At 39.1% G+C, this 24,760-nt stretch overlaps 1 protein-coding gene across 2 annotated transcripts in view; it reads left to right on the top strand.

Moving 5' to 3' along the window:
- tsc1b (TSC complex subunit 1b) overlaps positions 1-24,760 on the top strand; it is a 41,490-nt gene that overhangs the window by 5,968 nt on the left and 10,762 nt on the right. Inside the window, exons 2-18 of one of the 2 annotated variants that reach the window (XM_079256427.1) lie at positions 4,935-5,150; positions 7,056-7,159; positions 7,358-7,510; positions 8,120-8,264; positions 9,762-9,916; positions 10,010-10,083; positions 10,176-10,354; positions 10,944-11,062; positions 15,860-16,025; positions 16,136-16,257; positions 16,512-16,605; positions 17,104-17,211; positions 18,132-18,762; positions 22,537-22,550; positions 23,846-24,012; positions 24,213-24,395; positions 24,489-24,599. In XM_079256427.1, coding sequence (XP_079112553.1) covers positions 5,042-5,150; positions 7,056-7,159; positions 7,358-7,510; positions 8,120-8,264; positions 9,762-9,916; positions 10,010-10,083; positions 10,176-10,354; positions 10,944-11,062; positions 15,860-16,025; positions 16,136-16,257; positions 16,512-16,605; positions 17,104-17,211; positions 18,132-18,762; positions 22,537-22,550; positions 23,846-24,012; positions 24,213-24,395; positions 24,489-24,599 — 2,634 coding nt within the window. In that variant the 5' untranslated portion in view covers positions 4,935-5,041. Of the gene's footprint in view, positions 1-4,934; positions 5,151-7,055; positions 7,160-7,357; positions 7,511-8,119; positions 8,265-9,761; positions 9,917-10,009; positions 10,084-10,175; positions 10,355-10,943; positions 11,063-15,859; positions 16,026-16,135; positions 16,258-16,511; positions 16,606-17,103; positions 17,212-18,131; positions 18,763-22,536; positions 22,581-23,845; positions 24,013-24,212; positions 24,396-24,488; positions 24,600-24,760 lie in introns of both variants that reach the window. The other variant, XM_079256426.1, reaches the window with a different exon arrangement.

The raw sequence follows: 24,760 nt of genomic DNA, 5'->3' as shown, positions 1-24,760 counted from the left end.
AATGATGGCTCAGATGGTTTATTGGTTTTGGTTTAAAGTTAACAAAGCAGGTCATGGCAAAACCAACATTTTATGTAAATATTTCACTGTGTTGAGTAAAGGCTAGTTTATACTTGCACGGCATCTGCATCAGCTCAGGTAGTTTAGCTTATGCATGTTTATACTTGAGCCAAGGGCAGGGGTACTCAATTTGGTCCTATAAGGACCGCAATCCAGCAGATTTTCAATGTATTCTTACTTCAATACACATCAATTTCCAACAGTCAATCGGGTTATGCACTAAGACTCATTCATTTGGGTCAGCTGTGTTGGAGCAGGGATACATGGAAAACCTGCTGGATTGTAGCCCGAGTTTAATACTCTAGGGTCTGTAGATGGCGAAAGGGCTGTTGTCGGTCTGTAAACTCCACACAGGGCAGTGTTTTTTGGTTCCGATAAATATGTCCTGTTAAGAACAACAATAGTGGCTAATGGCATTCATTTAGCAATAGATATGTCTATGCATTCAACTACAAGACCCAAACATCTAGAAACACTTAACCACACTATGACCAATCACAAGGGAATACTTCCACGTAGCTGTTTGCTTACGGATGCAAGGGAGGTCCGAAGAGATGTATGTTGAGCTTCTGTGGAACTACACACAGCCAACAGCGGTTATGACTTCACTGACCTGACATAGATGCCAGCCTCGGTCTTCTCTTGACCATATTCCATGAAGACCAGTCTAATCAAGTTAAAATTATTTCAGTACAACAGTAGTTAAAAGTTGATGTTTATGCAATTATATTGCTAAGTGTGGTGCTAACATAGATGCTAACATTAAACTGTTAAGGAAACCTAAGGCTCCTAAATCTCCAAATGTTACCTGGGTGACGAAGCATGGCAGCCCATTGCTCCATAGTAAAATGTAGAGATGTGTAAAATGCAAAACCAAATTTCCCTATCAAGATTAATAATGGAATTTTATTATTATCTTAATTCTTATTGATAATCTGAAAGGAATCCATCCAGGAACTATCTACTGACTGGACGTAACTTGATTGTTCTTATTCTTGTGGCCTCCAGCAAAATGACATTGATCAAAAAGCTGTTTAACTCAAACAATGATTATTCCCAGAAAACCTACTCTTCTTTTAGTTTTAATTCTGCAGACACTGAAGAAAGCAGCTGCGAGCCCGGCTCAAAACCTTCAGATTAGTTATGCGAGTAGCAGTTAGCTAATAGCAAACCGGGAGTTCCCTTTTAACACCCCCCACCTCCCAGCTAAACAAACTGGTCTACAGCCTGCTCTGTCAGTACACAGCTTGCTACACAGTTGGTTATTGAAGCGTGTGGACACAACATAGAAAATGTCAAAGCCAATAATGCTGGCGATATTTTAAAATCATTCAGCCAAAGGTGTTTCATGATCATTAGACACTGACATCAAAGGTTAAACTTGCTACACACTCCATTAGAAGTGAAAACTTTTCTTGTTTTTGAAGCCTCGAAAAGAAGAGGATGTCATTTTGTTCTCAAGGCATGGTTGAAAACGGTTCTCGACACATCGGGCTGGCAAAACTGTCTTGTGGGGCTCTGAGAATTATTGTGTAATTGGTCGGACATTTAAGGTGGGCGTGGTTAAAACAGAAATGCATGAAACAGACAGTTGCCGCTTTCGCATTTTAGTTGTTGCATGTTGAACGGATTGTTTACAAAAAAAAAAAGCAGCTAATGGAAGGGGTGAGAAAGTTCAGAATATTTTGCAAGTGGCTTTTTAACAAGTTTACACACTCACACTATCGCTATCATGGCAGCATCACACAGAGATGTCTCTTGGAAAATACAAAAATGAGCAAAGCTGTAGAGTTTAGAAGGGGGCAACTCTTAAAGGACATGTCCCCATGACAAATTTACAGATACAGAGATAAATCTATTTCTAAATGGATGAGTTATAAAAAAAATCACTCCCCCCAGTTGTCATGAAGGTAAACCTGACCTATTACCCCTAAAAAATTGTTGTTGTTTTTTACCAGGTTGTAAAGATGTTTTTTGTGCTGTGAAGTTGGTCTTTTTATGGGAATCTTTGGGGATTTGCTCTGTTTTAGAGCCCCTAGTGGATGAGGGGTGAACTGCAGTTTTTGGCACTTCCGCATAGGCTTCTCTTTTAACCGCCAGAGGTTGCCACTTAGTTGCGCTGCATCAAGAATTACTGAAGAAAAAGATGAGACACACGAAAAAAGAGACAATTGGCTTATGTATTGGTCAATGCAGGACAACTCCTGTTTGTGCATTAGATCCGAGCCGTTGATCATATGTTTATCATAACTTTTACCACGTTGTTCCACAGCTGACCATGAACCGTTTTTCCCTCCTCTGTCTGACCGAAGTGCATGTTTTTGTTGAAGTTATCCACAGTGCACTGTGTTATATCCACATAGCTATATGTTCTCATCTGCTTCCTGTGTATGATTTACTTGAAGCTGACTGAACAAACAAATTAGGATTCAAATGCAGCTTTGAATGTTCTCTTGCATCACGTGACGGTGTCACACAGGACAGATGTTAGCACCAAGTGTGAACAACCTCACGGTGTGCTCATTATTATTTACAGGCAGCGGCGGAGCTGTATGCTCAAGCAAATGTTCTAAGTCGTAACTTTAACATGCGTTCAATACCAGTAAAGATCTCACTATTTAAAGCATATTGTACACCTTTTTATACTACCAATCTGTGGTGTTGATTTAAACAAGGAAACCTGAGAAAACTCAGTGGCTTATAATGAGAGTATGAGAATGCTGTTGAGAAGTTCCAGTGCAAGCCATAAGTTTGTCGCTGTCAGGGAACCAAACTGCTCTGCTGTCTTGTGCAACTTGATTTATAGATTTATGTTTAGGGTGTCTAAATCAGAAAATAACCTAATTGTTGGTTAATCCTGTACGCAGTGATGCCAGATTCTCTTCCAGGTTGTGGAACCACTGGCGAACCTCTTTATATGTTGGACACTGACCATTATGGAGTACCTTTTGTGTTTTCTTTTTGTGTGTGTGTGTGTGTGTGTGTGTGTGTGTGTGTGTGTGTGTGTGTGTGTGTGTGTGTGTGTGTGTGTGTGTGTGTGTGTGTGTGTGTGTGTGTGTGTGTGTGTGTGTTTTTTGTTTTGGTCTTTGTGATATGGATCCTTCTGGGTCTGAAATAAAGTAATAAAAAAAAATGCATCATCATCTTTATTCAGTATTACCAGAAAATTTGAAGATGAAATTAGAGATCAGATGTGTGTCTGTGCAAGTTTGAGCTTCACAGCACACTTGTTGAAGTGTATCAAGGCAGAAATTAATTGGAATTCTTAGAAACTCAGATGTAGAGTTAATTATGCCCATCAAGCTGGAAAGGTTAGAAAACTACCTGGCCTCCCTTTGTCCAGTCAGATATTTAGGCACTCATATACACCAGACAGACATGAAGAACCACCAGCAACAAGAGTGCTGAGCCTGCTTGTGTTGCCAGCATATAAAAAGAAATACAGAGACGACTTCCAACCACTGAAATCATGAAGTCTGTACAATCTGCAACCGTACAGGAGGACACACCAGTCCTTGACTTTTAGCTTTCTCAGCCTCCTGTTCACTGATATCTTTACTTGCCCAAGTCTGACACAAAACGGTTAAAAGCAATCTGAAACTATTTATCCAGTTATAATTCATAAAGGTACATGTACCTCAGCTGTGGTATCTTTTACTTTTTGTTCATTTCTGTGCAAAGAAGTGGAAGGTATTAATGCAGAGTACTTTACTTAATGGCACATAAATACAAATACTGACACAATTAAGTTCATACATTGACATAATTAAAATGGTTTGCTATATTATAGAATAACTACAAATATTAAAAGCAGTCAGCTTTAAATTTACTGTGCAGATTTATTGTATGGATTAAACGTGTCTACATATGATGAAAGTTTAATCTCCAGTGCCAGTTTGTTCCACTTGTTTGCATCATAACAACTAAATGCTCCATGTTTAGTTTGGACTGTGGTCTGGACTAGTTGACCAAAGTCTTTGGATCCAAGGACCCTAATAAGTTTATACTCTTTGAACATATCACAGATGTATTGTGGGCCTAAAGTGTTTAGTGGTTTGTAAACGCGCATAAGGGTGCTAATCAAACCTACAATATATTACATAAAAGACTGTAGTGGATCAGTGAAACTGTGGCATGCACTTAGGTTCTTTTGGGCCGGTTCCCAGACTGTTTAGATGAAGATGATGTTTAGGAATGACCAAGTCGACGTCCTGCCCTAATCCAATAGAAATGTTTTGGTAGAAAACCCATGAGCTGTTTTTATTGGGAAAAATTTAATCATTCCTCCAACCTGATGAGCAGGATTGATCAACAGTCGCTGACAAGGTTATGTTGCAAGTTGTTCCCTTACACAGTCAAGTCACAACACATTTTTTTTTTTTTATAGAGGTTCACTGTCAGTCAAATTAATGTTGGTTTTTCAGCAGCAGTGTGTTCTCAGGTGTAGCTCAGCAACCTGTAAACAAAGCCTTATGAATTCACTGCAGTAAACAATATCTTTGATTTAACTTGTTTCATTTTCCACCAACACCTGGGAAATATGTGGCGCTTTAGTTGTTAAATGTTGTAGTCTGTTTAACATCTTGTTATTGGCTGCTCTGGTGTGTGTCTTCCCACAGCAAAACTTTGTGTTCATTTTTCCTGTTAGAAGCAGAGATTATACAGAAGAATTGAAAAAGTATCTGTCTTTTATCGTGACTTCACAGGGAATCCAGTTTTATGTGCTTCAGCCATTTTTAAGAATTTTAAGTAGATTATGATGAGGGGCAGTCAAAGGAAAAGCCTTCAGAGCAAACTGTGCTTCGTCGAACTGAACACTAATCCTTTTTCTTGAACTCTTTAGCTAATTCTGAGAAATGTTTGTGAATCTGCAGAGGTGCCTGGAGACTGTATTGGTGGGTGGGCCCCAGGAGTCCTCCAGGCAAGCAGGGACGGACACTGTGAGAGAGACGAGGCCTCCACCTCCAGCACTGCCACCACCATGGCCAGGGAGCAGCCCAATGTGGGGGATCTCCTCCCACTCCTGGAGACCTCCGACCTCCACCAGCTAGACGAGATCCGAGGCCTTATCAATGAGCAGCTCAGCACTGGTAGGCTCCATCTGCCTTATTTAACACTTAAATCACCACTAGATCACAGCTCCTCTGAGCGCTGTCATGCATTGTTGTCTGGGACTTGACTAGGAGCAGTAATGTCTAACTCATGGTGAACTGGAATCAATAGCTTAACCTTTAGGTTTTTAGTACTTTATATCCTGTCTAGGGTTTAAAATTCACCTGTAAAATGTAGGGTTCATTCTAAAAGTTTATAAGGTAAATCCACAAAAAAGGATCCATGATAAATTCATTATTTATCATGCTTTTGTAATTTAAAAAAAGATTGCTATGATTGTTATGTAGCTAAAAGACTTCTATTTGACCAAAAAATTAGGATTAAGCCATTTCCTGTCAAGCTATACAGCAGTTGGATGGCTTATATTGATGGCAATGTCAACTCGGGAATTAACAGGTGACAAGAAAGTGCTAGGTCTGTCTGAAATGAACAAAAATAATCTTTTATAATGGCTGGAATAAAGCTAAGAAAACACAGTGGCAGCAAACACAAGCTGAGAAGAATGTAGGTTAATTGTAGTATAAATAACTGTAAATAGCTAAAAACACCAGGTAAATATGTTAGTTGTTTTCACTGTGTGTTTATTTCAATGATAATATCTTTTGTCCTGAAAACCATGAAAATGACATGCAGACCAGAAAAGGTTTGGTCACTGCTGAGCTGTTAATTGATTTTTTTATTTATATAACTTTTATTTGTGTCTTATTCTTACAAAATATAATTATTTATGCAATATAATTCAGTTTATTTCGGTTGGCCTTTATATCTTTTGATATAGATTCAGTTTACATAATTTTACACTCTTCATCGTACAACTGAGGCTGTCCTGAATAGATGACGTCTGTATGTTATCTGTATGACTGCACGATTATGACCAAAATAATAAATACGATTGTTTTGATCAATATTGTAATCACGATTACTCTCATCAGTCTAAAGTGTGTTACATCCTCCACGAGAAGCTTAATTTGAAGCCGGGAGGGACCAATACGATGTCTGCTTTTTGTGCAATGAAGCTGGTTTCATATTTAACGAACAACTTCGTCTGCGGCAGGGCGAGTTGTGCACGCGGCAGGGTTTTTGTATTTTAATGCCACATGTTGTAAAAATGTTCGTATTTTTTACCACCTCAATCAGCTGTTTAATCAAAACAATCCATTTTACCTGCAACAGGAAAAATGTCCAACCAATCCCAATTTTTCCTAACTGGCTGCTGGTAAAAGGTGTGCGCGCTTGGTATTTAGGCAGCTTAAAGCTGCGGTCGGTAATGTTGGGGAGCTAGCAAGATGTGAAAGTGCTTTTGTAGTTTGCAGCTTTTTCTACCAACTATTTTCTCTTCCTCGGCTGTTTAGCGGGAGGAGGCAAGTAAACCGAGCCGGGTCGAGAAATCCTTCCTGCATTTTCTCCGCTGCGAAGAAGCTTATGAAATATAAGAAATGAACAACTTTAATTCGCCCTGAATGTTTTGATTGGTTGAGTTTTTCAGATTTACAGTAAACTAAGGGGTCTAACTATATTTCTTATTGTTCATAATTACAAAATGTACAGACTATCAGGATGAGGAACCACTTTACCCAGAGTAAAAAAAAAAAAAAAAAAAAAAAAAAAAAATCATCTACCTACCCCATCTTTAATGAAGCCTGAACCGCGCGTTCGTCCCCTGGTGGTGGGCAGACTACTGGTCGCGTTTTGAATGTAAATATCGTTGATGATCAGGTTTCTTTAATTGTGGCCACCAAAATTGTGATCACAATCAAAATGTGATTAATTATGCAGCCCTAATCCGCAGGTATTTTAGTAACTATGGTGATTGTTTGTTATTGTGTTTCACAATCGGTTAAACTTTTGACCTGAAATGTTGCTGGTGTCTTGTTTTTGTGAAGAGCGAGGTTCCATGCTGCTTAACGGACTGGTGGATTACTTTTTGGAAACCAACTCCAGCCAGGCCATGCATATCCTCTGTTCTGTCAGAGAACCCCATGATAAGGTGAGAATCAGCCCAATGGGACCTTAAAGTGGTGATGTTACACCTTTGCCCATGCACATGTTCAAATTAACCAAATGTTTAGCTAATTACAGGTGTTAGTTTACATTTAATCAACAACCTGAATGTAATGTAGCTACTTCTCTTCAGTGCTGATTCTGTTTGAACCAGAGCTAACACTGCTGTCTGGCCCCCCCACAGCACCTTTTAGACAAGATGAACGACTGTATGACCAAACAGGCCTGCCGGCTGCCCACCCTCACACTGCTTGGCAATGTAGTCCGCAAGCAGCCGTCCTGGATCCACAAGATCGCTCGCTACCCTCTGCTGCTCTCGCTGCTGAAATGCCTGAAGGTAAACACACAGATATGATTCACAAAGCCAGGGCTTCAATTAATAGCTTTTTGTCTATTTTTTCATCACCACACCTCAATGTTCTGATCTTTGAAGACGGTTGAAGTCAAATTGGTTAAATCTGCTCATCAGATGTGGTTTAGCCATTCTAACTACGTGATGTTTATGTTTCTGTAGTCTAAATTTTCCTTCTAATATTAATTTATCCTCCGGATGAATTATTATTGGTGAGCTCGGTTTCTTATCTTGCATTCCTCGGCAGGTCACAATTCATTTACTTTGACTTAAAAACACATAAACAGCCTCACAGAAGTCTGCTTGGCTGTTGCCTTGTAGTCAGGCTTAAACAATTGTATCACTGTCACTGCTATCTGTACACTTCAGCACAAATCAGAGGCTTTCCACCATGTGATGTGCTGTACGACAAACAACGCATGGAAAATAAGCAGAAATGTTGATGAACAAAATAAATTTAGGATATTTTCTTGCAGCTGTTTCTGTCAAGGCTCAGGGAGTTCCCATCTGTAAATTACTTGGTGGTGAACATTGAATTTAATTTTTCCTAATGTTCAAGTCGTATCATTAAACTGAAATTGTTTTCCCTGGCAGACGGACACAGATGTAGTCGTGCTCATTACTGGAGTGCTGGTGCTGATCACACTGCTGCCCATGATCCCTCAAGCTGGGAAACAACACCTGTGGGAGTATTTTGACATATTTGGTCGTCTGGCATCTTGGAACCTCAAGAATCCAGGTAGGAGCTTCCTGTCAAGAAATCAGCTCAGCATGTTTCAACTTCCTGTTACAGTGAAATTGGTTTTTATTTTGACTCGGTAAGCCTAATAAGTTAAGAATTCATCTTGCAAAGTTTCAAACTATTTTTGTGTGGCTGAAACACAAAAGTTTGGACCAGTTTGTGTCTTAGTGGAGTTGCTTCAGGTGGATTTCAGGTGTTAACAACAATCAACAACAACAGCTTCTGTTTACAAACCTGGCCTGTGCAGTTCTTTAACTTCATCTGATTTGTTTAAATTTGGCTTATAGAGATAGATAAATTTCTTCATAACTACGATAAAAGCCTTAAAAAAAAAAAATCATTTCAACCTTTTTATTCCACCACGACATGCTGAGTTAACCCCATAAATCAGCAGGGCCAGCCTCTGGGTTGTTTCTAAGCTAATGACACAGATTGCACATTGTGCAAAAAAAGTCTGAAAAGGGAGCTCTCTCACAGCCCTTGTGGATAATAGATACAGTTAATATATAATTATTATATCAGAAAAGCATTAATACTATATTTCTATACTACTGATGGACAAGGCAGACGGATGATGGACCTGCTGGTCTGTCATGCGCAGTGATGTAGAAATATGAAAAAAGGTCTAACCGGTTGTACAAGATTTTATGTTTAAAAGTCTAAAAGAACGGCCCTGGGCAAAGCCCCACTGATTAAGGGGTTATATAAGATTTTTATGTTTTTGATTATATCAGATGTTTGATTCTGTGGATGTTGCATGTCTGCCGTAAACAGATTTGTTCAGAGCCTAAAGAAAACATTCCTACATTTATTTCCAGTTCATGGCTGATAGTCTTTGCAAGACTTATTTGAAATATTAAATAATATGACGACTTATGCTGTAGCATGTGTATAAAAATACTAGGTAAGACACGGCCATAAACAGTTTATGTAAGGCAACTAATATCTAAAATTGTGTTATCTTTTTTGCCTCAGTTGTTTGATTTGGACTTTGTCCAATCACCTGATGATGACGATAACAATAATAATGATAATAATAATGATAATAATAATGATAATAATAATAATGATAATAATAATGATAATGATAATAAATGATAATAATCATAGTAATAATAATAATGATAATATTTTTTAAAAAATTCAAATTTTTATCATTTTTAAGAAATGTTTAAATGTAAAATATTTGCTCAATTTTTATTTTATTTTATTTTATTTTATTTTATATATGGGATGTATTCTGGTGGAGCTTCAGCACAAGTATCAGAGAATGTCTGACAGTAAATCCCACCAAGAGAAGAAGCAGGCACTTGATCAGACTTTTACCTTGAAACTTGACATTTTGGTTTATAGCTGTGATAAATTTTTATTTGGTGTTGAAGGGATTGTTTATACTAGTTGTCTAAACTGTTGGCTTATTGAAATAAGTCCAACAAAAAAAATCGGCTGCTTGTTTTCTTTGCTGCGAGTTGACTTTGTAAACCTGTTTTTCAGGGCATGTTTCAGAGGTTTACCTTATCCACCTGCACGCCAGCGTCTACTCCCTCTTCCACAGGCTGTACGGCATGTATCCATGCAACTTCGTGTCCTACTTACGTTCTCATTACAGCATGAAGGAGAACATGGAAACATTTGAGGAGGTCGTAAAGGTGAGATTATCACTGATGCATGTTGTTCTCTGTTGCTCCCAGTTTATTTCTTTGAGATATATTTCTGGTTTTAATTTTATTTCCACCCTCCAGCCGATGCTTGAACATGTTCGTATACACCCTGAGCTGGTGACAGGTACTAAGGACCATGAACTTGACCCAACCAGGTAAGTTTTATTCTCCTGTGTTTAAAGATAAAAGGCTTCCATGTTTAATCTCATAAACATGCTACATCACTTTGCTTAATGCTTTCCTGCAGGTGGAAAAAGTATGAAATCCACGATATCGTCATTGAATGTGCCAAAGTGTCTCTAGACCCTAAGGAGGCATCCTGTGAGGAGGGCTACGCCACCATGCCTGAGAATTTTTACCCCCAAATCCACCTGCGGCCACAAGACTGCACTTCAAGCCCATACACAGACCTCCAGAGCAGCTGTGGTCAGAAAACACTTTTATAGAGCTTAAATGGTGCTGGATTTGAAAAACAAAAAAACAAACAAATGAATATCAATATCAATTTTCACAGGCAAATTTTAAAGGGATGTTGTATATTTAGCATGTTTTTCTAATCCTTATAATGGCAGAAAATAGAAAAGAATCTGCAATAGATGCATAAATATGTCCTTTGCAAAAGATACAAAAAAAAAAAAAAAACTTTGATATTGATATGCTACATAATCTAGAATTGGCCAGAAAAAAAATAAACACAGTTGCATAGTGGTTATGTTCTGCAATTTAGTGTGTTGCAACTCTTTGCTTCCTGCTAAATTAATCAGATATATCTGCAAATGCTCAAAAACAAGATGAGGGAGATGAGTCATTTTTATCAGTCTCCTTTAGATGAAAATAAAAAAACAGAAGGGTAACAAATCAGGAAGACAAAACTTCCCCAATACATTTGCTTTTAAAATCTTCTATTTATTTTGTAGATTGAAACTTTATCGATGTCTGAAAGAGTAAATAAATCCCGGGATTTTCACTGCATTTATTCGTACATTGATCAGACTGTTTGTTGTTTTGACAACAGGAAGCTCCTCTTCGACCCCCTTCTCAACTCCACGTCAGCCATTACCCCCGCCCTTGTCCTTGCCCCCCTTCTCAGGGACACAGACCTCCTACCGCAGCCCGCAGACCTCCAGACGGCAGGTAAGACAAATCTAAATGATCCAAATGTTTGTGCGGGACACAAGATTGGTGTGTAACTGGTGGTGGGATGGTTCTAGGGCTTAATGTTTATGTTCCTGCTTGCTGCTGCAGTGCTGCTAGACAACTTGAACTTTATGTGGATTTGTTTTAGATCTCATGAGATGGACTTTTGGCTAAATGTTCTACTTTGGTGAAGGGAAATTAAAAGGCAAGTTTATAATAAGACCAAAGAACAGTGGACAAAGTTCTGAAAAGGTATTGATGAGTCCAAGTTATGAAATAATAAATCTATGAGCATCTCAAAAAAAATATTAAAAAAAAAAAAAAGGTATTTAAGGTGAAAATAAGGTATTTTCACACAAGTTTGGATTGGATATGAAACCATGGGGTGTGGTTGCCATTATGGCTGTGACAATATGCATTTGTCCTGATTTGATTAGGATTTTTGGGTGCCGATTCGATTTAAATTGCAATTCTCACAATTCTTTGATATTTTTGTTGATTTAAAAACAAAAAAGAAACGTACAAAATTTTTCTGGACATCGTTTTTCTTGATTTCAATTAGGAAAAAACAACACAGTAGCCAGACCATCATTCTGCTGTTATAATCCCCAAGACGACAAGTAAAAAAGATCAACAAAAACAATAAAAATGACAAAAAATTTATAATGAATTATCTTTATTTATTTTAAAAAAAACAATTTTTTTGTTTAAAAAAAATTTATTTTAAAATTGTGAAGCAAAAAGATCCCGATATTCGATTTTTCGATTAGATTTTCCCACCCCTAGTTGCCTTGGTGACAGTCAGTAGTCACATGATCTGCGACGAGGAACAATAGCCAGCTTCGTGCCCGAAATGCCAACAGAATTATTTCACTAGTGTATTTAGTGCAGCCCTGTGTAGTAGATGAGCGGTTTGAAAATAGTGTGGACATTCGGACACAGGTTCTACTTCCGCTTCTTCAGTGGTGGCTGTCCAGCAGCTGGAAACATGGTCATATAAAGCCACGTAAAAGCACAGCCCTTCCAACTAGACAGAGCTGGAGCATTTCTTCGCCGAGGAAGGATAAAAACTTCTAATAACTGAAAAAAACAAACATTTATATATGTATAAATATCCAAAACTTCCACCTCTTGGCTGCGAAAAGAGATTGACTTTGATGAGTGACCAGTTATACTTTCTGTTTATTGCCTTATTTCTTGGCCATGGCAAAACCTTCAGTTCATGCCTCTTGATGTAATCCACCCTGGATTTTGAGGTGTTTTTAGGATCATTATCCATTTGTAGAAGCCATCCTCTCTTTAACTGCAGCTTTTTCACAGATGGCATCATGACATGTTCCCTGTGTCACTGGCTGCAATACAACCCCAAAGCATAATTGATCCACCCCCATGCTTAAGAGTTAGATAGAGGTTCTTTTCATTAAATTCTGTGCCCTTTCTTCTCCAAACGTACCTGTGCTCATTCCGGCCAAAAAGTTAAATTTTAACCTCATCAATCCACGGAACTTGTTTCCAAAAAGCATCAGGCTTGTCTATATGTTCCTTTGCAAACTTCAAATGCTGATTTTTGTGGTAAGGACGTAAAAGAAGTTTCCTTCTGATGACTCTTCCATGAAGGCCATATTTGTACATGTACCTCTTTATGGTGGAAAAGTGCGCCACGATTCCAGTATCAGTCAGATCTTCCTGGATGGATTGTGCAGTCAAACTTGGATTTTGACTTGCTTTTCTTACAATCTTGCGAGCTGTTCTGTCTGATATTTTTCTTGGTCTTCCAGATTTTGCTTTAACTTCAACTGTTCCCAATGATCGCCATTTCTTGATTACATTCCGAACAGAGGATATTAGCATCTGAAAACACTTTGCTATTTTCTTACACCTTTCTCCTGCTTTGTGAGCATCAACTATTTTCAGTTTCAGTGTTCTTGACAGCTGCTTAGAGGAACCCATGGTGCCGATTGTTAATGCAAGGTCAGATGAGTCTGGGCATTTAAAACCTTTGAGATTGACATCGACTGGTCTTTCCAGACACTAACTGTAAACAATCCAGGACACTGTCAGGTCTCTGTTGTCAAATTGGGGGCGTACAAGGTACTAACTCTGCAGGGTGCCCAAACTTTTACAGACGCCATCTTTTGTTTTCTGTTATTTTGAAGGTTTAAATGATGGAAATAGGACGTAACTTTTTTTGACATGTTATAAGAATGTCTAAACTGTACTTTGATGCCTTTTCGAGATTTTCCATCTTTTTAAAGCTCCTTATTTGCACATTAAATAAATTTTTACCAGGGGTGCCCAAACTTTGGAGCCCCACTGTACTTCATTCAGCACCACCTGCCTTTTCCCCCTCTGAATTCAGGCTCATGGTTGACTTAAGCTACAGGAATTACAACTCATACCCCTCATCTTTATGTAACTGCCTCTGTGGGCACCAGAAAGGGCTTGTTGCCTTGGAGATCTCGTCTTTTCCTTTCTGCCTCTGGGCAAGCCTCACGAGGGAGGAGTCTGGGTGTTTTTCTGCCTCCTGGGGTCTGGTAGAGGATTTGTCTCTGTGTTGGACTCCCAATGACCCAGACAGACAGACAATGTGCCTTTCTAGGAAAAACTGCAGTTTTACACAGAATCTTCCCACGTTTCACTTCACTTCTCCCTTCTTGGTAATTCATATTGACTCTTTTACTGTAGATTAAATAAGGCTACTTTAACAAAATCTGACAATCTAACAACACAAATAAAATAATGAGGATATTCATTCAGTTTACAAACTTTGGATGATTATAAAGACAAATGCTTTATTAAAGCGACTCTATTATCCTATTTCTAGTTTTCTGAGCTTTCTACTGTAATATAGTGTTGAATACTCATCAGACATATCAGCGGTGCCGGTTTTTATCACCTAAACGCACGTTTGAAGTTTTCCAGCACTCTCTACATTCGGTTTCCATGGCGACGGAAACGATTGGTTTTAGAGTTTTTTTCTTCAAAATTTTAGCAACGGCCAGGGGGAGGGACTCAGTGATTGGTCTTCTTTAGGTTGTGCACATTCACAAGAAGAAAGCCACACCCACCTTCACTGTTCAGTATAACTACTCCTAGCAGTTGGCCAATCAGACGCAGCACGGAGGCAGGACATAGGGCGGAGCTTTCTCTGTTCACTTGTCTTTGTTCGCTTGTCTCTGTTCGCTTGTCTCTGGCAGAGGCTAATCTGGGAGGATCAATACAAAATGAATGAAGGGGTTTGTGAAAAATGCTTGATTATTTCTTGCCCTGCTGGAGTTGCTTATAAAAATAAATTAGACTGAAATGTGCATAATAGAGCCACTTTATACTTAAAATGACTAAAGTGAGACTGCATATCACATCAACCAAACAATTTTTACCACAGAGGCTCATTACAATGCTGAATGATGTACTTCCTTTCAATTTAAGTTTCAATTGACATTTTATACCACCACAACTTCCTGTACTTTAGTATAGTACATGAAGCAGTTTGCTACTTGTACTTTCACAACGCTAGTGAAAGTATATAATAGTAAAAAGCAAATGGGTAATTAGATATGTTTGGTCAGTATTTATACTGTATTTATGTACAGTATTTATACTCACAGGCCAGTTTATTAGGTTCATCTTGCTAATATGGGGCTGGACGTCTCCGTTCTTCAGAACAGTCTTAATTGTTGGTGTAAATTCACAGAGATGTTGGAAACATTCCTCAAATTTTGCTCTATATTGACATGAAGCATCATGTAGTTGGTGCGCATCTATGATGAGACTCTCCCGTTCCACCACATCCTAAAGCTGCTCTGTTGGACTGAGATCCAGCGACCGTGGAGCTGTTGGAGTACAGTGAACTCATCGTCATGTTCAAGAAGCTAATTGGAGATTATTTTAGCTCTGTGTCACGACACATCTAATTTTTTTTTATTTTAATTTTGTATATGCAAATAAAAAAGATAATAAATCACACACATGTACACTCCAACCACAAAACATGAAACAATACATGTATATCTCAAGCATATAAATCACAATAAACCGATAAGTTAAATACACTAATTTGTATAATAATTTTTTGGTATAATTTGTACAAACATATGTATCTTGCCTGAAGTGGCCATCAGAAGATGGCTTTTAAATGATGCTCAGTTGGTACTAAAGAGTCCAAAGTGTGCAAAGAAAATATCTCCCACATCATTGCACCACAGAAAATCTGAACCGTTGATACAAGATAGGATAAATCCACACTTTCATGTTGTTTCCACCAAATCATGACCCCACCATTTGGCTGTAGAAGATGAAATGAAGACTCATCACACTTGGCATTATTTTCCAAACAATTCCCCAGTTTTGATGAGTCTGTGTGAATTATAGCCTCAGTTTCTCGTTATTAAAAGGCATGAACGGCATCTGCTGTGGTTATCTGCTAATGTAGCCCATCTGCTTCATGGTTGGACCTGTTGTTAGTTCAGAGATGATATTTTACACACCTTGGTTGAAACCAGTGTTTTGTTTTTTGTTTTTTTTGCTTCTTGTTGTCTTTCTATCATCTCTTCCCATCTTCCTCTGACAAAAAAATGTTTTCATCCAAACAACTGCTGCTCACTGGATATTTTTAGACCATTCGCTGTGAACCTTAGAGATGGTTACATGTGAAATTCCCAGTGGATCAGCAGTCTCTGAAATACTCAGTAACCATGCCATGTTCAAAGTCATATAAGGAATCTTTCTTCCCCATTCTGTATTATCCATATCCATGTTGCAATTCCTTTTTTATTTTTGATCCTGTGTTTGCAGAACTCCACCTGTGAACTCAACTCTTCCTGTGGCGGGAAGGACCCTCTGTGGAGCCCCTCCTCTTTGTGTGGCATGGCTACACCCCCTTCTTCAAGGGGCATGTCGCCCAACTTGGAGCTCTCTCACAGTGCCTCACACCTTCCCAGTCGCTTCCACTGCACATCAGGTACACGTTGCACCGATCTGAGTTATGCCATCATACCTATTTGTTTATGTTGTTTCTGGGTTTTTTTTCTTCTTCTTTTTCCTTTCATTGGTTGTTTTTGATCCGAGCAGGAGGGAAAGGAACGCCAGCCTCCAGTACTCCAGCCACCTCATCCCCACCTCCTACCCTATCAGATGACTTCCCCATAATCTCTTTACCAGCCAACACAGTTCAGTCCAGTCCACCAAGAAAAGTATGCCACTTGCACACCATTATGAAAACATCTTCATTGCTTAACATTTGAGCTTTCCGTCTCTCCTGTGGTGATTTATTAAAACTATGTGGGAATATGTGATAGAAACAAAAGACAAACTGACTTGTTTGACTTATGCTTCAAGTTAAGGGGTGGAAAATAAGCTGTGTGTCTTTACATTGTTCAGAAATAGCCAGAGCTTGCAACTATTCTGTTTTGATAAGAGTTATAAGTGAATGATTATGACTTTGCAGGATCGTCGGCAAGTAGATACCAATAAGCCTGCATTGGTGAGACAAGAACCAGTTAGAGACTTGGAGAAGAGTGCAGAGGCAGTCACAAACAGAGGTGAGACAGAATTGGTCTTTTTACTGTCAACTTTATAACTTAGCCGCCAAGTTTGGATAAGAAAGAACCCAACCTGCCTAAAAATGGTCTTCTTACAAAGGGTTGAAGCTTGAGGATGTTTGTAAGATGTTGAAACCCAAACAGATGCAAATATAGAGCCCGCACTGGGAGCTTTACTGATTAACCCACTGACATGGTTAAAATGAGCTGTAATCTTGTGTTTAAGGCAGATGCCATGATAAATCTTCTTTGATCCATTCATGCAGACTTGGAATAAAAATCCTTCCTGCACTCAAGTGGACTGCACAAGAATTTAGAGTGGGAATAATAAGATTATTCGTTTAACTCTTAATCAAGTGTCCATCTTTTCCAGAAATATCCAGTACATTGATAGAATTATAGAAATGTTGGGGTTTTTTGGAGTCTTTTTTTTTTTTTTTTTTTTAATCATAACCACATTTATGATTGATCGTTTCTTTTTTTTTCTTTTCTTTTCAGACACAAAAACAGCTGAGAACGTCTCCATGACGTTGACGGAGCTGTCTGTTTTTATGAAGAAGCAGGAGCTGGATCTTCAGCTGAGAACAGAAAAGGAGAAGGAAGAGGGTGAGTTGGTAGCTTCTGGAAAGGGATCAAGTTATGTTGTCTGTGTTTTCCTTAAGACAAAAAAATCTGAAAAATCAGCTGAGGTATGTAAAACCAAAGCAGTTTTTCAAGCTTTTTTTAATTCTTCAATGAGCATTTAGGAACTGTAGCAGAAAAGGACAAACTATAGAAATAGAGAAAAAAGAAAATAATGCATAAAATAAATACAATGAATTTTCATTTAACTGAAGGCCAATAACACTTTATGAAAGCACTAAATGTAAATAAAACATTTGACAGACATGGAACAGAATAGTATTTTTTATTCATTTTGACCAAGAAATTTAGAAATTCTATTTTTAATTATTTCAAATCAATCTAAAGGGTTTGTATGTGGCAACCAATAATGTGATAATGGCGAATAATGTCGTTATTTTAACCAGTTTAAATATAATAAAGGCAATCACATAATATCTTTCCAATAGCATTTCACAGTAATGTCATAATCTTATATCCTGAGAATGTAATAACTTCAGTCAATAATCTAATCTTATCATAAAAAAATTATTATTACCATTATTGGCAGGTTAAGATTATATTGGTTTTATTACATTAAAAATGGCCAAAATGATTACATTAACATTGGCAGGTACTATGTCGTAGGCCGTTGTTATAGTGTCGGTATGTGCGCGTTAGCGCCTGTTCTTTAAATAGACATCCAGGGTGCCAGTATATTCCTGCTTTTGCTCTTATGTTTTATATCCTCTGCACTGATACCGGAATAAATACCACAATATACTAAAATTAAAGACCCTTACAAGATTATGAGCAGCTTTGACCAGAAAACATCAGCCAAACTGCGGATATTCTGTAATTAAAGCCAGCTCTGTTTGCATTCCTTGTTTCTGCATCGCAAGTCTCTTTATATGTTTCTGCTGCAGCTGCCATCACTGAGGAGCTGCTGAAACTCACTGAAGATAAGCAGGAGCCGCTGGGCGTGAGGGGCTTTGACTCCCCTTTCTGTCACACCACTGAGACTCTGACTGGCTGCCAGGCACAAGACAAGGTCCTCACCAACACCCAGCCTGGAGGCCCCATACTAGAAACCCACCATGCTGTGTCCACACCAGACAAAGCTGAGAATGCAGCAGGTAGCAGCAACGTTGGAAGTGAAAGAGGGGTGGGAGGAGATAGCAGGAGCTCGGCGCTGGAGCAGTCGTGGAACTTCCAGTCTTGTTTTACTCCCATTGATCACCATTTACACCAAAGCCCTTCTGCCCCAGATGAAGAGGTGGGCAAGTTTGGGATGTTTTCCCCGAGCCCATGCAGCAAGACGTCGGCGTCTGTGCCCTATGAGTCGTTTTTTGATCTGGCCTTGCCGAGGGCGGCCTCTCTTTTTGTTGGCCAAAAGACGTCGGAGGCAGTGCACAAGATGGCGATGGAGAGGCTGCTGCAGCGAGAGGAGGGTCTCGAGGACGGCGAGGAGGAAGGGGTCGTATCTGCTTCACCACTGGAGGTGCTGGATCGCCTTGTTCAGCAGGGAAGTGACGCCCACGATAAAGTTCTCAAGAGGTGAGGGACTCAAATCTAAAGGAATTTGAAATTTTTTTTGTTTTTTTTCTTCATCCTCCCTGAAATTTTTGAAAGATTTGAAGGCTTTCAATCTAGATAAACAATTTCTGTCATTATTTTTTAATAAATGGATTAATAGAAAACCATTTTGTTGGTATGACGCTCACATTACCCACTCAGAGAAAACTCAGGAGTGTGTTTTGTTGTGCAACGAATGTCTGGGTTGTTATTAGTCTGTTGGTGAAGTCCAAAGGAAACACCCAGTTTTAGAACAAGCAGGACATTGTTGAGACTCCACCGCCCTCTTCACATGCAGTGAGTCAGTCCTCTGAGCCAGAAACGCAACAACAGACAGCAAAGCTTGCCTCACCTCTTTACTCTTCTTCATATTTTACTGTCTTCATCGGTCAAGCTCATGGAGCAAAATCCGTCATTTCAGTGTTTAAACTCTGAATCAAAGAAAAAAGAAAACATTTAGTTTAAATCTAAACTAAATGTAAACAGCTTGTTTACTGATAATATTGATTCTTACTTTCACTGTCATGATTATTCCTTTTTTTTTAATTCACTGGAAACACTATGAATCAAAAATATTGAATCAAATGTCTCATAAGCTTCATTGGGTTTGTTAATTTATCGCATAATATCGCGTTAATATATCACATTTCCTCCTGGGAGAGCACATTTCCAGCAGAAAGCAACCCACTGTGATGACCTTAAGTATTGCTGAAAAAGTATGAGATCGAATTGTTAATCTTCCATCCATCCATTATCCAACCCACTTAGTCTGACGAAGGGTCGAGGGGAAGCTGGAGCCTTTCCCAGCAGTCTTTGGGCGAAAGGCAAGGTACACACTGGATAGCTCGCCAGTCCATCACAATTGTCCATCTTTTCCCTTGAAAATATCCCATGTTCATGCATGAAAAGAGCTCATATACACTTACTTATTTTGGATTAGAGGTAAACTTTATTTCAGACTCTAAAGTCCATAAAATGATGACTAGACAGAACAGACCATACTATAAATTCAGTTCATATAAGCACAGTCTCAAATGCCTCCACAGGTTAGCACAGAGGTTGTAAATATTTTCCATTTCTGATACCTGAGGGTTACACACATTCATAAAATAGGAGTTAAATCCAGTTGCTAGTGCTTCCTTCAAGTAATGACACAGAAAAAGTGAGCGATGGCAGTCGGCTGTGGTAAAGATTGTAGTGGACTGTAGATATTGATGACCAAACAGGTTAAGGAAAGTGCGAGCCACCAGGTTCCATGTAGCGTTGAGATTAATTGATGGTGTCTCATTTTATTGGCGAGTTTATGCACCAGCCAATTATATAGCTCCCATGCTTGCCACTTGCATTTGTAAATGTGCTTTTAAAAGTTATCAAAAGCCCCCTTTGCACCAAAGGGCTCAGCTCGATACAGGACAGCATGGTACACATTTTTTTGGTACTGGCAGAAACTGGGAAGGGTGCCAGAAAATTCAATCCCAGCCGTTCTGTTTCAAGACCTTTCTTTGGGCTCCCTGTCTTACCAGTCTAACACTAATGGGTGGAGATTTGCACATTACTAACACTTTACATCCAACAATGATAACAGATGAAAATCAGCAATATTTTTAAGAATATGTGTATTTTCTTGTTGTTTAAAGACACACTACTGAACTAGGGCAGATTTTCTAAGAGCAACTCTCTAACAAAGACAAAGTCAGCATCCTTCTTGCAGTTTGTCTTTTCTGAGCTCCCTGTAGTCATTAAAAGTCAGTCCAATATTTTTTGTTGTCCTTTCTGTTCTCTATTCCTAAGGTCAGAAAGTTGCATAGTTTTACTTTAAAGCAACTCTGTCTAATTTTCCAACCTTAAAACCGCATGCTTCTGCCTTGTTTTGATGGTACTAACATTCATTTTGCACATTTATGGAGCAGTTGTTACCCTGGAGTGTCCCGAGGCTGAGAAACTGCACCTCACAACCTGCACTTTTGTTTTTTTTTTTTTTGCCCTTCCTCACCAAGAGCACTAACCCCTATCCCCTCTTTACTGTTGTATTTTGTGCTGTGTCACAAGCTAGCAATTGGACATAGACTCACAGGCTGTTTTAGTCGTGCACTTTGTCTGCTCCAGCAAAGACATGCAAGTGGACATCATCAAAGGAAGTGAGGTAAAGAAAGAGTGAAAGGGACAGAACAAAAAATAAGATAACACTCAACATCAGGCTGACTTTTACTGACTGGAGAGAGTTCGGAGAAGAGACAGGATGCAAGATGTATACAGATTTAGTCTTCATTAAGGGGCACCAAAGTGTGAAAATCTGACCAAGTTTAGTTGTGCTGCATTAAGTCAGGTTAACAAAGGATGAGCACTAATGTTTTGCTTTTATTAAAATTTTTTATTTATTTATTTATTTTTATTACATTTTTTTTCTTTACCTATAGTATTACAAGATAGATGTAATCTAGAGAGTAGAATTTTCTGTCATCCTCTCTTCAGTTTCTATGCTAATTATGTTTTGTGATTAGTTGTTTTTTTCTTTATTCTTGGCTTAAGGGTGTAATTGCTCATAGCGGGGATGGACAACTCCGGTCCTCAAGAGCTGGCTTCTATTAGGTATTAGATGTTTACTTGCTGCAACACATTTGATTCAAGTGATATTTCTCTCCAACAGTTTTTTGTTAATAACCATTCATTTGAATAATGTGTCTTGGAGCAGGAAAACACTGAGTGGCGTTGTTTGAGAGTTAATTGCTGTTTAATTCTGAATAAAAGTTAAATCTGCTTTAAACAGATGAGAAATGACCATGTAGACACCTAATTCTGAATGCAAATGTTGGTTGTTTTGTGCATGCTCTTTACCTTACCTTACATGTGCAGCCTTCTGCCTCCCATCTCCGGTCCTTTATCTTCCTTCTCCTCTTCAGCTGCTGTGAAAAGCGAAGCAGTACGCTCATGTCAAGCTGGTGCTTCAAAAATATAATAAGAATTGAAGCTAAAACAGTACTTATTATGAGAAAAGAACAAGAAAGTGCAGTGTGATTATTTCCGACATCACATCTCCCAACCCACCAGTTTAAAGCGGAATTAGTAAACGTGTTTTCCATGTAAACCTTTTCGGAATAACTATTTCTATTTTTAAGCTCAAGGGAGAATAATTTTATTTGGAACTATTTAATTTGGATTAATTAAGTCCGATTGTTTTAAAAAAAAAAAAAAAAAAAAAAAAAAAATCATGTAACCATTGTCAATGCCAGTAAGGACACCACCCTTGCTTGTGCATACCTGGCTTATAGTATGATCTTACACTGTGCCAAAGTGTGAACATTTGCCAGTTGTGTTGCTTTAATTGTCTTTCCTTTGTTTGGTCATTGACATTTTCTGGTACCCATCTGTTGCAACCAGCCTAGTTTATTACACTGTCCTGCTACCACCATGTTTTGTTTTCCTTCTACATGCTGCTTTGTTTAAACCCCCCCCCCCCCCCCCCCCATTCAGCTGCACAAATGATACCACATACGCTACATCATGGAAATGTAATAACCCTGCTTTTATGCATTATCTGCCAAAATGGACTGTAAGTTCTCATTTACACCCTCCAAAATTAATTTTAACCCACATTTGGTGGGTTGATAGTATTAATTTACAGCTTTAGCTGTGAAGAGGGGAAAAAATCTGGTTGGAGCTTCTGGAAATCAAATCTGTGTTGCTCAGGATTTGGTTGTATAATCACAAAAAAGAGCTATTTTTCATTACTATTTTTTTTCTCTTCTCTTTTTACAGATTACCTTTGCCAAGTAAGTCAGCTGACTGGACACATTTTGGAGGTAAAACACTCACAACAGCTCTGCGAAGGGTGGGCGATCAGATGACATCATGGCTGATGATGGGTTGTCATATGATGCGGTTGCCAGAGGAACTTGTAGGGGCACAAGGAAAACCCAGTTCTCCACCAGGGTCAACAGCCTTTGCAATTTTAGAGAATGTGATCCAGATCTTCACTAAAATCTAATGGATCCTTCTTTTTGCCCCACCAAGTGTAAATTTCATTTCAGCCCAATAGTTTTTGCATTACACTGCAGAAAGTCAGACAAACGGCACCAAAAACATATCTCTGCTCAGATTCAGGCTCCTTGGCTGAAGAATAAATAAGAGCATTGTTGAAAGCTTTCCTCCCCAACTTAGCATGAGAAGTTATGACGCAGTGATGGTGTCCCTCAGTGGACACGTTGCACTTTAATTTAGCTGCAAACTACAGCGGCTTCCTACAGCAAGCACCTTAAAACAGGATGCATTCATAAATATGGTAGTTTCTGTCAAGAAACTTGTATATGATAGACTAGTATTAACCTCACTGGTTCATCTAAATCTGCGAGAACCATGTGGATTCAGATCATGAATAGTCATTCTACCTAAAGAAAAAAATAAATCACATGATCGCCCACCCCTACGTTGTACACTGATAAAAGAAGCTGTTACAAAAAACTGCAGTCAGACCATTATCTAAGCATGACTAGTGATATGTCACGAGCTCAGAGACATGAGCAGCATGTTAAAGTGTTACCAAGTTGGACCAGGAATTAGTTCAACTGAGGTTTGTCAAAACAAGGTTCCCACAGTCACGCAGTACCTGTTCTAACTGGGAATGGAAAAAGTTGTCCATTTCTTTTCTCTCTTTATTTACATGCCAGGCCACAAGAATCTAATTTCCTCCAGCTGCAGTTCCCAAAAAAACAACAACAAAAAAAACAAACAAACCCATAAAAACAGACTGAAACTGCCTGCTAATGTGTAATTACGACTCCTGAACTCAATAATCTCCCGTTTAACTGATAGGAGTCATGTAATTTCAATTGCTCCTAATACAAGTTTCCACTCTTCATGTGTGGCTGGTGGTTTAAAGTCTCTTCAGGCCCTGAATCCTAACTCACTGCAGAATTGTCTAATAAAATCGCCTGATTTTACAGGAGCACAGCACTGTATCCAGACCGATCCTGACTATTTCAATTAAAAAAAACCTCTTTATTTTGTAGTTGCACATGTCAGGTGTATGATAGCGTTAATTCTGTGATTGTTACCGTGGCTTACTCAGGCTCTGCTCCGCTGGACGAGCTTCACACGTTGCGCAGCCAGCTGCTCCTGCTGCACAACCAGCTGCTGTATGAGCGCTACAAGAGGGAGCAACACGCCGTCCGCAACCGACGCCTCCTCCGACGCATCATCAACGCCACTGCGCTGGAGGAGCAAAACAATGCTATGGCAAGTTTGCATGGGGTTGCGCAATAACCAGCCTTTTTAGGCATGATGTTGATTATTACTGAGTGGAAATCAAGCGTCTCAGGTGGTAAAAGGCTGTAAACTTCAACCAGTTGCCTTAAGCAATTTATATTCTGGTAAATTCTTTTGTGCATAGTAACCTGTAGACATCTAACTTACCTTGTGCGTTCTTGTTTGTGCAGAAGGATCAGTTAAACTTGCAGAGCGTAGACATATTGTCTCTGAGGGAGAGTCTGCAGGTGGAGCAGCAGCGGTACCGGCAGCTGTGGGACGACCGCGAGGCGATGGTGACCCGGCTGCACAGTCAGATCAGACAACTGCAACAGGGTCGGGACGACTACTACACCAAGAACCAGGAGCTTCAGGTAGACGCGCCTTCACATATGTTCCTGTACAACTTGCAGTCAAATTGTACGCTTTAGTCACCGACAGAAAACATCTGAATCTGTTTTCTGCAGAGCAAGTTACAGGAGTGTCAGAAAAAGATGGATGAACTGGAGGCGGAGCTTCAGAGGGCCAATAACAAAGTGTGCCACACTGGTCACCTGCTCAACCAGATGACCATCAAGGTAACATTTAACTTGAGCTGAGAAATCTGATTTAAAGACCGTTTCACTTGTATGTCAGTTGTTGAGGTCTCACAGGCATCACCAGTGATGGATTATAATTCTTACATTGCTATCGACAGGCGGTTCTCTGTTTACGAACGAGTTCTGTTCCTGCGCCGCAA

The sequence above is a fragment of the Telmatherina bonti genome (assembly GCF_933228915.1).
Source record: "Telmatherina bonti genome assembly, chromosome: 17".
Lineage (NCBI taxonomy): Eukaryota > Metazoa > Chordata > Actinopteri > Atheriniformes > Telmatherinidae > Telmatherina > Telmatherina bonti.
Note: the sequence above shows the minus strand (reverse complement) of the source record. Positions and strands in the feature narration are given on the sequence as shown.